We start from the raw sequence: 12,500 nt of genomic DNA, 5'->3' as shown, positions 1-12,500 counted from the left end.
CGGACCAAGGCGAGTGTCATACCTCTAGACCGCATTGCCGCGTAGGTTATAATAGAATTCTTTTTATCTTTCCCAGGGAAATTTAATCTGTTTAGAGTTTATCTTGAAAAAATATACCAAGTTCAAGTGTAGGTTCAAGTTAACGGTTATAGGCTTTCGCTCAAGAGCACTTATTTACAGGGAATGGGGTGATGGATGTTATATTACATGTCTGATGTCCATTTAAAGTCATCACACCAACCCTACGCAATAATAATATTGTGTATACGTGACATCCAATTCCATCAATGTATCACATCAGATATTTTACTCAAAACTTTATCAAGACTGTCATATTCACATTTTAAAATATTCTTATTTAACCCTCTCCTTACCATCCAATGGAAAATTGTCACATTCGTTACGATGCAACCAACAGTTTTCTCATTCTGATATCCTTTGTACATCACAAGTTATAAAGAAAATATTTAATTCCAGCGATAAAAATTAGACACTGGACAATATTATTATGTATAGAATGTTCTTGTTCCTTTTCTGTTTGAGTAGAAAAAAAAATATATTCTTGTTTTGGATGGGTGTGAAGTTTCAGGGAAAATTCTGAAAATGGCTTGTAAGGAGAGTTAGAAAATGGCTTGTAAGGAGACGATTCAGTGAATGAGCACCAATGGGCAGAGTACAAGTGGTAGGTACGAAAGAAGTCTAACAGGCAAGTAACTAACTTGCCTACTCCGATGATTTCTTGCAATGTGCGATGTCCCATAGAGTGGCCATAATAGTCCTTCTTTCTGTGTCTCCCAGCATTTTTATAGAGCTTTGTTGCGCATCAATCAATACAATTATATCTATCTATCTATCTATCTATCTATCTATCTATCTATCTATCTATCTATCTATCTACTCAAATATATATCTCTCTATTAAAATATAATCTATCTATCTTTCTATCTATCCATCTAACTTTCTATCTAATGATTTATCTATCTTTCTATATATATATCTATCCAAATATAGATCTATATAGCTATCTAGTTTTAAAAATATCTGTCTGTCCATCAGTGTTTTAAAGGTTTAATTCAGTTATTTTGGTGACCAATATAATTTTTATAATCCATCCAAGGTGTCCAACGTACGATGTCAACAAACTTCCCTCCAACTGCTACATGCACAAAGCTCCAGACCAGTGTTGCGAATACCCAAAGTGTGACACGGAATCTCTTGTCGGTGTCTTCATCGGCTCTGGCACCACGTCTGGAAAAGGAATCGGTAAGGGTCTATAATGTGTAAATCTTTACAAGTCTGACATCTGAACACGTTGTCTGGATGGATGGAGTATTCTGACCTCCCATGGTGGACAGGAAGTCCCTTGCTGTGACTTATATCGTAGCCATCGTTAAGTTATAGCCTGACACTGAAACTCAAAAGGACTGATCTTTTGACGTCATTATTTGGTTTTTGCACCGCCTAGTGAGTTGTCGTTAGTAGTGCTCATAGAAACAAGTGGTCCCATTGGTCGAACTACTGAATACAACTCACGATTTGTTTTCTTTTGTGGCCAAAGACTGGTCTTTTGACGTCCTTTTTTTGTCATATATATATATAAATTCACTCAAGTATTTTTAGCCGAAACAATCGTTTCCATGTCCTCCATTTCATCAGTCGGCATTTATATATATATATATATATATATATATATATATATATATATATATGTGTGTGTGTGTGTGTGTGTGTGTATGTGTGTGTGTGTCTAAAGGGGGGGAATAAGGCGATACATTCACGTTGACTGTTAACATTGATATTGTTGTTTTGAGGAGTTTATCTCTGGCTAGAAAAAAAAATTCAGAAGAGATGTGCGGCTATGTGGTCTAGTAGTATGACACTCGCTTTCGGATCGGAAGGTCCTGGGTTCGAGCCTCACGCTCGGCGCATAGTTGAGTCCTTGGAGAAGACTCTTTACTCACATTCTCTCACCGCACTCAGGTGTAAAATGAGTACCTGGCCGTTAACAGCGTTGTCTTTGTCCGAAAAATTGTAATATCTCCTGACAGGCGGCATGTCCCGTCCTACATGTTAAATGTTGCTGTTGACCAGGGACCCCTTGTAAAGCGCTTTGAGCACATTTAGTGTATATAGTGCGCTATATAAAAGCTCAAAGCTCAATGTGTATGAAACAGTACCGGACAGACCTTCAGGCAAAATACAAGAGAGAAAAAAGACATTCCTAAATATCAACTTGCCTTGACTAGGGGATCGAACCAGCCGAAGCAGGCAGTTTTGTTTTATGGTTTTGCTTTTCTTGTATTTATTTATTTTTTATTTTTTTGCTTGGACTGGTATTCTTTCACACATATTTCACAATATTTATCTTACTGCAGAGCCTGTTCCGAAATGTTTCACTTTGATATTTTCTGCTCTATTATTAAAATGATAATATATTTTCGTGAATATTAATCGCTTAGTTGCCAGAATGTGGGCAGGGCAATGCTTCCAGGACCGCAGACCTATATCTCGTGGAATGCAGAGGCTCATTATTGTTATGCTATTTCAATCTAAAAAATTTTTTTTTCATTCAGTTGGAATAATTATGGCAGTCCACAGCATTTTCTCTTGGTTCAAACATAGACTAGAAATCAATATCATCTCACATAAAGTCATAGAATTAAATTCATTTAGAACACGCCATGAACAAGAGCTATAATTACCAAATTCGCAAAGACGTGTATTTTATATAGATAGTATGCAGATGACGTCACTCATGCCTTTGTTATTGTTTTTGCCATCCGCGTTTGTGAGTTGTTCTCACTAAACTGTATTTACCAGACTATAAAAGTTCATGGTTACACAGAGTTTGTGTGTTGTTCCGTTATACTTCCGGATGGCAATGTTGTGAACTCCTTGGCCAAGCGCATTCTATCTATATTTTTCCAGAAAGCTCTCCCTTCAAATATCCATATCGATTAAAATGACCCGTCGCGAAGTCCCAGGTTTGAGCGTTTTTGCAAAGATGAAGGCGATTTTAATCGATCGATATTTGATGGATTAGTTTTCTGGCCAAAATTATAATACGTGTTGGGTTTTTTTTTTGTTTTTTGTTTTTTTCGGGAGTACGCTAGTCTCATCCTACTATTGCTGTGGGTTTTGGACACCTAGTAACGCGCCCTGACCATTCTTCAGTAAATATTCAGCTATATAGAAGATAATGCTTTTTTTTTTTTTTTTTTTTGTCATCTTACAAATAGACAGAAAAGAATACAACCCGAAGGATATTGAAAAGTGCAAGGACTTAGATCCCAAATGCTCGATCTATGGTAAATCTACATGTAAGGGAAAGCTCAAACGTTACATGACGGATAAGTGCCCGGTGTATTGTGGAGTCTGTGACAAGAAATTCGGCAAACCCGAGCCAACGAACGAGGACAAGTGTTATCATCAAGGTCTTGATTACAAGACTGGAGATGTTTGGCGAGTCGATTGTGAACACGAGTGTGTTTGCGATGACCAACTGTACGGATATTATCATTGCTATAGCAAGTAAGTATTCGTATACTACTATCAAGCGATGTTAAGCGTGAGCAGCAGTAGCTGGATGGGTGACAGTGATCGTGAAAAATTCTTGCCCCGACGTTGTGTCATTGGCAGTTAATACACATTGCCCCTACTCGACTCAGATGGGAATGAGTAACTGGCAATAAGCAGTGACGGATATTGTCAAAATGATGAAAATTTAAAAAAAAGAAAAGTTTTTTTTTTAAAGTTTGGAAAAGTCTTTATTCAAATCTGAAAGGACTTGGATTCAAAATGTACTTTGTTCAATTAGGTTCACTCCGTTATTATAGCGTTTTGAAGGGGTTAGTACATTATTTCAATTATTTTGAAAAAACAAAACAAATCAGTTGATTATGCATATCCTTTCAGATTTTTATAACACCATTGCCTGTTCCCAATTGTTTAAAAATTCAGTTTAAAAAGTGAATTTATTTGAAAGGGGAAGTGTGCATTCTTATTTATTCGTCATCACCTTTATATTTGCCCAACAAAGGATCAATAAACATAAAAAAGCATATTATCCCAAATAGAGCCTCAACTCAGCTCTTGGTTATTGTTTATATACCGTTTTAAAAATGATGAGTCCTCACTAAACTATATCAAGCAGACTATAAACGTTTAATGTTACACACAGTTTTGTTTGTTGGTGCATTATAACCGACTGGCGGATGTTGTAAGTATTATGCCTATACACATAACATCAATAAGAAACCATGCATGATGCAGTTTAATGTTGGCCTATTTATTTTGTTAAATTAAGGAAATTTAATTTATAGCATAACGCAAGTATTATTTTTCATGAAAATTATACTAATTATCAACATTCTAACAATTGGGTACCTCTTTGGTATAATGGTAACGTGCCTAACTTGTATTCTGGAGAGCAAAGGTTTGATCCCAAGTCAAATACGGCTATTAAAAAAAAATGCTGTTTATTTTGCAGTTTTGTTTATTTAGTATGTCAAACACCAGATGGACAAGACCTAAAGGTAAAAAGACAGATGCTATTGCTTCATACTTCATATAGATGGACTAAAATTGACGTCACTATGTTCTTTGTTATTGTTTTTAGACAGCAATTTTAAGCAATATTCTCACTCAATGAGGCTATAAACATTTAAGGTTACACATTTATTTGTAAGTTGGTGCGTTATATCCGGTTGATGGATATTAAGAGTATTTTACCTAACCGCATAGCATCAATAGATTTAGTATTTTCTACATCCTTTTTGTTTCAGGTTTATTCTTTTTTTTAATTCTTGGTTTGGTGTTTTTTCCGTTTATTGTTGTGTTTTTGTTTTTTTTTTTGTTGTGTGCGTGTGTTTGTTTTATCATTGCTGTTTTGTTGATTTTTTTTGATTTTTTTTTTTTTTGGGGGGGGGGGGGGGGGGGGGGGAGGGGGGTTCTTCATTTATTCCACCTTTTTTTTGGTTATATTCTATTTGCTTATGTCATCGTAACATGAGTGTCTGCAAAGTAACACTATTGTCTTTATCGATGGAAAAAATGCAATATACCGTCTAATAAGCATCATGTCTTTTCTTATGTCTTTATGTGGCTATGTGGGTTATGGGTTTGACACTCGATTTTGAATCGGAATTTCCTGGGTTCGAGCCTTGCTCGCCGCATAGTTGAGTCCTTGGAAAAGGCTCTTTACTCATATCTTATTACCATACTGAGTACCTGGCCGTTAACAGCGTTGTCCTGTTGGAAATAAATATTGAAAAATCGCCTAACAGGCGTCATGTCTCGTACTACAGGTTATGTGTTGTTGTTGGTTAGGGACGCTTAGTAAAGCGTTTTGAGCACATTTAGTGGATATTGCGCTATATAAAAACTCACGTTTTTTTAATATGTAAAGTTTTGCTCTTGGTTTGGGACCCATTGAAAGCGTTTTGAGCACATTAAATTAATATTGCACTTTAGAAAATCTCAATTTTCAATTTTTTGATTATTTCCTTACAGATGCCCTCAGTATAAAAACGTTCCAGTGGGATGTACCGTCACCAAAAAACCAGGAGAGTGTTGTCCGGATATGGTCTGCGACGAAAACAAACACATCATGTTCTCAACTACTAACATTGTAAACATTGGTGGAGGAGACCACGTGATAAAGAAATATGGCGACGGAAAGAAGTTGCCGGTGCTGCCCCCTGTGTTAGATGACGGGACTGTGTCTCCAGATTGGGAAGAACCTAAAGGAATAGGTATGGATTTAAAAGAAATATACATTTACTGTTTATTTCAGGGCGGACCGATAGCTCAGTTGGTTGTGTACTCGCTTCACTCGCAAAGAAGCCGAGATCAATCCCGGATGAAGTCAAGATATTTTTTCTGCGCCTCCCCCCTCCCCCCCCCCCTTCCCCCCGTCCTCCCAGCAGTTATTGGGTAGCTGAATCTGTTAGATCTGTCGAAAAGTACTAAGCGATAGACTGGCGTTCTGTCCAAAGGGTAGTAAGTAATTGTCTGTTTCAAGCTATAGAAAAACTCCGGCTCCATGGGCCTAACAGGCGTCTTTGTAAAGCGCTTTGATGACGCTGAGTAGGTGTTGCTCAATATAAAGCTCAAGTTTTATTGTGCGTTTTTTTTAATATTTGTTTTTCCAGAGTACGACAGTTTACCTCTCTCCTTACCGACCATATTCGTGATTTTTCCAGAAATGTTATACTTACCCAACACAGAACTTGACTTATTACACTCAAATTCATTAGAAATACATACACATTAATTTTATGAAAAAATCTTTGTCTTATAAAGCTTGCTATGCTGCTAAAAATGTATACCTAGTGTTATGGTGTATTATTCATGGAACTAAAATATTAGTAATACAATTGCAGAGGGCAATAACTCAGTAATAATAATACACCATAACACTAGGTATACATTTTCTTTAGCAGCATAACAAGCTTTATAAGACAAATATTTTTTCATAAAATTAATGTTGTAATGTACAAAACAAATCTGATTAAGAAACGCGTAGATTGTATCATAACAAATGTGACGATTTTCCTGTAGTTAGTAAGGAGAGGGTTAAGTGGTCAAATACCATTAATTTAAGTTGATATGTTTTAGTGCGGACAACAGGTTCTCGTCATGTCAATATCATTTCTTTGCTCACGTATTTTAATTCATTTTAACTGCCTCACTTTTGAATGAAGTCTTTCTTTTTCTTTTTTAAAAAAATACAAAATCATTAAAAATTGAATACTATCATGTGTCTTCTTCTGGCTGATTTGATGATATTTCTTGTATTGCACGAAAAGTGAACAAATGCAATAAACAAGCTTTCAAACTCATACTCATTAGAGAAATATCTAGGTATTTTTACCAAGATTTGAACCCGTGTTCCTTTAATCCAAAGAGGACTACCTTACCACTATGACATTAGTTTGCTTATGTTTTGATTAATTCGATTTTGAAAATGTTAAACATAATTAAATCTCAAATGTTCCGTTTCAGTTGGGTGTTTGCATAATGGGCAACTTCTTGTTGAAGGACAGATTTCACCCAGCAAAAACTGTAGTGACGTGTGTCACTGTGTTGACGAACACAGAGGGCAAATGGTCTGTTATGATAGGTAGGTCGATGTGTCAATAATCGTTTTGAAAAGGATAAACAGATAAATAGATTTAAAAATATCGATTGGACAATAGGATCCTGATGAATTTGAAATCTTCATGGTTGCTGAGTAAAATGATGATATCAGCCAGTTTGAGACTAGAGTAATAGGGGTCCAAAGTTGTGACGTCACTTCCTCTTAGCAACGCTCACATGATCCAAAGGTGGTTCCGCCTGGAAATCGGTAAAAATCGACAGGTCTCGATCTCTCCGAGCGCTGTTGATAATCAGGTGCAAAACATTGAACCGTTTTAAAAAAGGAAAAATTCGATAAATTTTATTTTTTAAAGCAACTGACTACGTAGTAAAAACAACAGCTTGATTATTTCTATTGAGTGTGAACGAAAATGGCCGTTGCTAGGCAGGTGTGACGTAGCACTTTTTTTTATCCCTATTGGATTCAATAGTCTAATGTCACGTCCGCCCAGCTACAAGCAAATTGGTTCTAAACAAAGAAAATCGGTACTTTTTATTCTTCATGCTGACTAGAACTTTTTCACATGTCATGTGATCAGAATGTATAAAAGTCAGAACATGATCAGATTTATAATGGTTTTCTCCTCTGAATACACTTTTTATGCTCGTCGGAGAAGTACTTCATAAGGGCGTCCGCCATTGTTCCGATAGTTTAGAACCAGTTTCTTAGTTACTATGCGTCATTACGATGGAAGTGACCTCACGACTGTTGAATCCCATTAGCATTCCCCAACTAAGGGTTGTCAGTATCAATGAATGTCTGCCGGACCTATTCTGTGAGAAATGCCCCCACAACCGTGTGTTTGAACGTAGCCTCTGATAACTTAAAGTCTGACACTTCCTGAAAATTGTATCATAATACAAGGCTAAGATCACCAAAATAAAGTGACAAGTGAGGTTATTCGTGGTGCTCAAGATATTTAAAAATTCTATTGGTTGTACTATTGAATACAACTCACTGTTTTCTTTCTCTCGGTGGTTCAACGTCAGCTTTTTTCCTGGTTTGTCATTGTCAGGTATTAAGTTTATAAAGGCTATGGTTTGACGCAATGACACGGCTAAATTGGCAGCTGCATCCACGCCTTTTAAGATTGACTGTGTCCAAAATAGGTGAAAGATATTAAAAAATCAGGACAGCCCCCTGTTTTGGCTGGTCGGCATGTATTCAAAATGGCTATGGTCATAGTAGGTGTCGTATACTTATCTGCAGGTCTGATCCACATTAGGCTCTTATTTTGTAATGGAAATGCTCCCAAATTGACGCAAAATGTTATCCATTACAACAATATTAAATCAAGACCACAATTACGTTCGATTATCAGACCTGCTTATCTGTAACAGGTGACAGGATATATAGTGACGACTTCTACGGGATAAAACAACAAGCAATATATATATAGTATATATATATATATATATATATATATATATATTAAATATAAATATATATATATATATATAGTAAATTTCACTAAAAATCTGATTCTTTAGAAAGAAATGTTGTTTGAATGTTTTTGGAATTAATTTGTCTTTTATTCAAAGATGACGAAATAGGGATTGATTGAGGGGTAGAACAAATGATTTCTTACACTCTGGCGTTTTGATATTCGAACTTTGTTCCCAACGCGCACTCGCAAGCTCGTGCAGCGGTTGGCGGGCGAACTTTGTTCCCAACACTCACTCGCAAGCTCGTGCAGCGGTTGGCGGGGAGCATGTCCGGAATTCCAAACAGCCAGAGTGTAAAAATCGTATATTATTCTGCAGGTGTTCTGAGTATGAAGTGGACAAGGGTTGTGAAATGGTGGAAGATCCCAATGATTCTTGCTGTTCCGTACCTAAATGCCCCAGCTCAGTGACGAAGAAACCCAAGAAAAAGCCGAAAAACAGAAAAGTATGTGCAAAATGTGAATAATCGTCTCAAACGTTGTTATGTCGGGTGTCAACCTAATGCTTAAATAACATTTTGAACCTCAATCATAGAAGACTGATTTGTGTTTTGCTATAGCACAATATCCATTAAACCTGCTCAAAGCGCTTTACAAGGTATTTCAAGCCTACTACAACACTTAAAATGTAGGACGACACATAACGTCTGCGAGGTGATATTACACTTTCTTTTTTTTTACATAAACAGCGCCGTTAACGGCCAGGTACTCATTTTACACCCGAGTGCAGTGAGAGAATGTAAGTAAAGAGCCTTTTCATAAAGACTCACACTTTGAACAATCCAGAACAGGACTCGAGCCCGGGACCTACTTCTTAAACTAAACAAAAATTGAGGAGACCGATTCAAAGTCTTGAATGTCGAATACAATAATACATAAGGGGAATTTTGTTGGGATTAACAGAATTGTAAAACTTTGAACGAAAAATGATGCTTCTGTGGACAGATTCAAAATGATGCTTGAGAAAGAAATAATCGATTCTCAATATATAATTATGATTAGATTTAAAGTCATAGGCCATTCAATGGTCAGTTGGCCTAAAAACCTCACATTATAAGGTACGTATATGATATGATATGATGTGGTAAGATGTGATACGATATATGATATGCCATGGCATGATATGATATATTTAAGTATCTGTCAATTTTTACATTTATTTGATATGGATGTTTTCTTCTTTTGGGTAATAACTGAAAGTGTGTCTGTTTGTGTGTGTGTGTGTGTGTGTGTGTGTAAGTGTGGGTTTGTGTGTGTAAGAGAGAGTGTGTGTGTGTGTATGTGTGTGTTAGCGCTAATTAGGTTGACATACCTGTAACTATAAAGTGCATAGAGCATGACCTAGCCATGGTTATACTCGATACAAGTGTTTTATTATTATTATTATTATTATTATTATTATTATTATTATTATTATTATTATTATTATTATTATTATTATTATTATTATTATTATTATTATTATTATTATTATTAATATTATTATTATTATTATTATCATTATTATTGTTATTATCATTAATATAATTATCATCATCATCATCATCATCATCATCATCATCATCATCATCATCATCATCATCATCATTATTTGGTCCATGTTTTGTCCCAGACTGTGACTGGAAAGGTCACACGGCCTGACCCGTCAACAATGATAACCCAGACCAACTACACATCCAAAACCACCCCAACCCCCAGCACAACGGACGCCCCCCTACCCGAAAGTGCCAGACCGCTCCCAACAATGCCGCCAAATCACACTATTACTGAAGATGACAGTGAGTCAAATCAATTCTTTACCATATTTTGTATTTCATTATTTTTCTTCCATTAATCCTATTTCTTTTTTTAATCAACCGATATTAAAACAAACGGCTCCTAAGATGACTGATGCTTTAACATTCCATTTTTAAACATCCGATATTAAAATAAACGGCTCCTATGATGACTGATACTTTCACATTCCATTTTTAAACATCCGATATTAAAATAAACGGCTCCTATGATGACTGATGCTTTAACATTCCACTTTTTAAACATCTGATATTAAAATAAACTGCTCCTAAGATGACTGATGCTTTAACATTCCATTTTTAAACATCCGATATTAAAATAAACGGCTCCTGAGATGACTGATGCTTTAACATTCCATTTTTAAACATCCGATATTAAAATAAACGACTCCTAAGATGATTGATGCGTTAACATACGATTTTTAAACACTCGATATTAAAATAAACGGCTCCTAATATGACTGATGCTTTAACACACCATCAATGTTCGACAAACTATATTCTTGAATGTTTCTAGGAAGAGAATACGTTGTTATATTATTACGGTTTCTGACTAAAATCGAGATGTTTTTTTAAAACTTCGAGTGAATATCTTGTAAACGGTATTTCCCTTTCAGCTCAATTAACTCTAGAATCGGTAAAAAAGAAAGTCTTAAAATTTTCTCATACGGCAATAAAATAGAGAAATTGATCAGACTTGTTTATTGCGTATGGGCTAAAACCTAGCTAAGTGTACTTAATATTTGCTTGTTTGATAATGAAACCCAATAATGGGCTTGATTTAACTCACTCGATCATAACACCGACTATACCCGTAGTTTACCCGGGTTACTTTTACCCCGTGCCTATTTATTACATTTTCTGAGACAAATTATAGGCGTAGTATCAAAGCCAATGTTTTTAGTTTCTACATGTTAATGATAGTTGAATAAATCTATCGATGTCCATACTCATTTTTAATACATTTTTTCCAATTTTGAAAAGTTGCAAAAATTAGGATTGAGTGATTTAACCCTGCTGTAATGGACATATTTTGCATTGGTTTGAGAGTCTTTCCATTCCAAGAATGCGCCCGAAACAAGTTGGGTTATATTAAAAAAATTCCCTTTATTCAAACCCAAGGGGAATTTTCCTTTAGGATCTATTCCAATGGAAGACGAATAACCCAGGCGATGGCCGCAGAGTGAGCTAAGACTTACACCACGCGGCGGGTAGTCGAACTCGGTACCTTTCGGGTAAGAAGCAAAGACCATACCCCTGAGCCATGCTGTCCCATGACAGACCTAGAAAATAAGAGCACATCGGCTAAAACGTATCGACATTAGTTAACCAACATTTTCTGTTCGAAACGTTGATTTGGTTTCGGATTAGGGCTAATCCACACCGGAGACCGACTCCGACGACCCGGCACTGCCGTCCTCTGCCGTCTTCCGGATAAAGACGTTGGGCACGGACAAAATACTAAGAATAAAGAAGAAGAGCCACTAGACCAACCCATACCAAGCTCGAAAAAAAAACCGGCAGAGGACGTTGGGTGCTTGGTATTCCCTTGGAATAGACCCGAGAGACAAATTTCCTCTGTGGGATGAATAAAGGGGATTTTATTTATTTATTATTATTTATTTTTTGCTATTTTTTTTAAAAAAGGAAGCTGTAAATATAAGGGCAGAACTTACAAGCCAGGGGAGAGATGGGTGGATGGGTGTGCTTTCAACTGTTTGTGTATTGGAGGCGCTGAAGGTGAACACACTTGTCTAGAAAGGTGAGTGGTGTTAATAGACATGGATAGTATTAGTAGTATGCATTTACAGTAACAATGTAGGCTTCTTGCACTTTGTGTTCGAAATAATTCTGAACGAATTTCAATAATTCTGATGTCACGTCCGCCCAGCAACGAGCAGCCTGGTTCTAAACAAAGAAAATCGATACTTTTTATTCTTCATGCTGGCTAGAACTTTTTCACATGTCATGTGATCAGAATGTATAAAATTCAAAACATGATCAGATTTATAATGTTTTTCTCCTCTGGATTCACTTTATGTTCGTCGGAGAAGTATTTCATAAGAGCGTCCGCCATTGTTCCGAAAGTTTAGAACCAGTTACTAAGTTACTAAGCATCATT

At 36.2% G+C, this 12,500-nt stretch overlaps 1 protein-coding gene across 1 annotated transcript in view; it reads left to right on the top strand.

Annotated features, from left to right (window-relative positions):
* LOC144976804 (uncharacterized) overlaps positions 1 to 12,500 on the top strand; it is a 48,276-nt gene that overhangs the window by 14,385 nt on the left and 21,391 nt on the right. Inside the window, exons 8-14 of the mRNA XM_078921276.1 lie at positions 1,118 to 1,263; positions 3,240 to 3,531; positions 5,512 to 5,753; positions 7,006 to 7,123; positions 8,905 to 9,031; positions 10,198 to 10,363; positions 12,026 to 12,140. Of these exons, the coding sequence (XP_078777402.1) occupies positions 1,118 to 1,263; positions 3,240 to 3,531; positions 5,512 to 5,753; positions 7,006 to 7,123; positions 8,905 to 9,031; positions 10,198 to 10,363; positions 12,026 to 12,140 (1,206 nt within the window). The remainder of the gene's footprint in view (positions 1 to 1,117; positions 1,264 to 3,239; positions 3,532 to 5,511; positions 5,754 to 7,005; positions 7,124 to 8,904; positions 9,032 to 10,197; positions 10,364 to 12,025; positions 12,141 to 12,500) is intronic.

The sequence above is a fragment of the Berghia stephanieae genome, chromosome 7, assembly GCF_034508935.2.
Source record: "Berghia stephanieae isolate SIO BIC M18660-M18661 chromosome 7, UCSD_Bste_1.3, whole genome shotgun sequence".
Lineage (NCBI taxonomy): Eukaryota > Metazoa > Mollusca > Gastropoda > Nudibranchia > Aeolidiidae > Berghia > Berghia stephanieae.
This window is presented reverse-complemented; position numbering and strand designations above follow the sequence as displayed.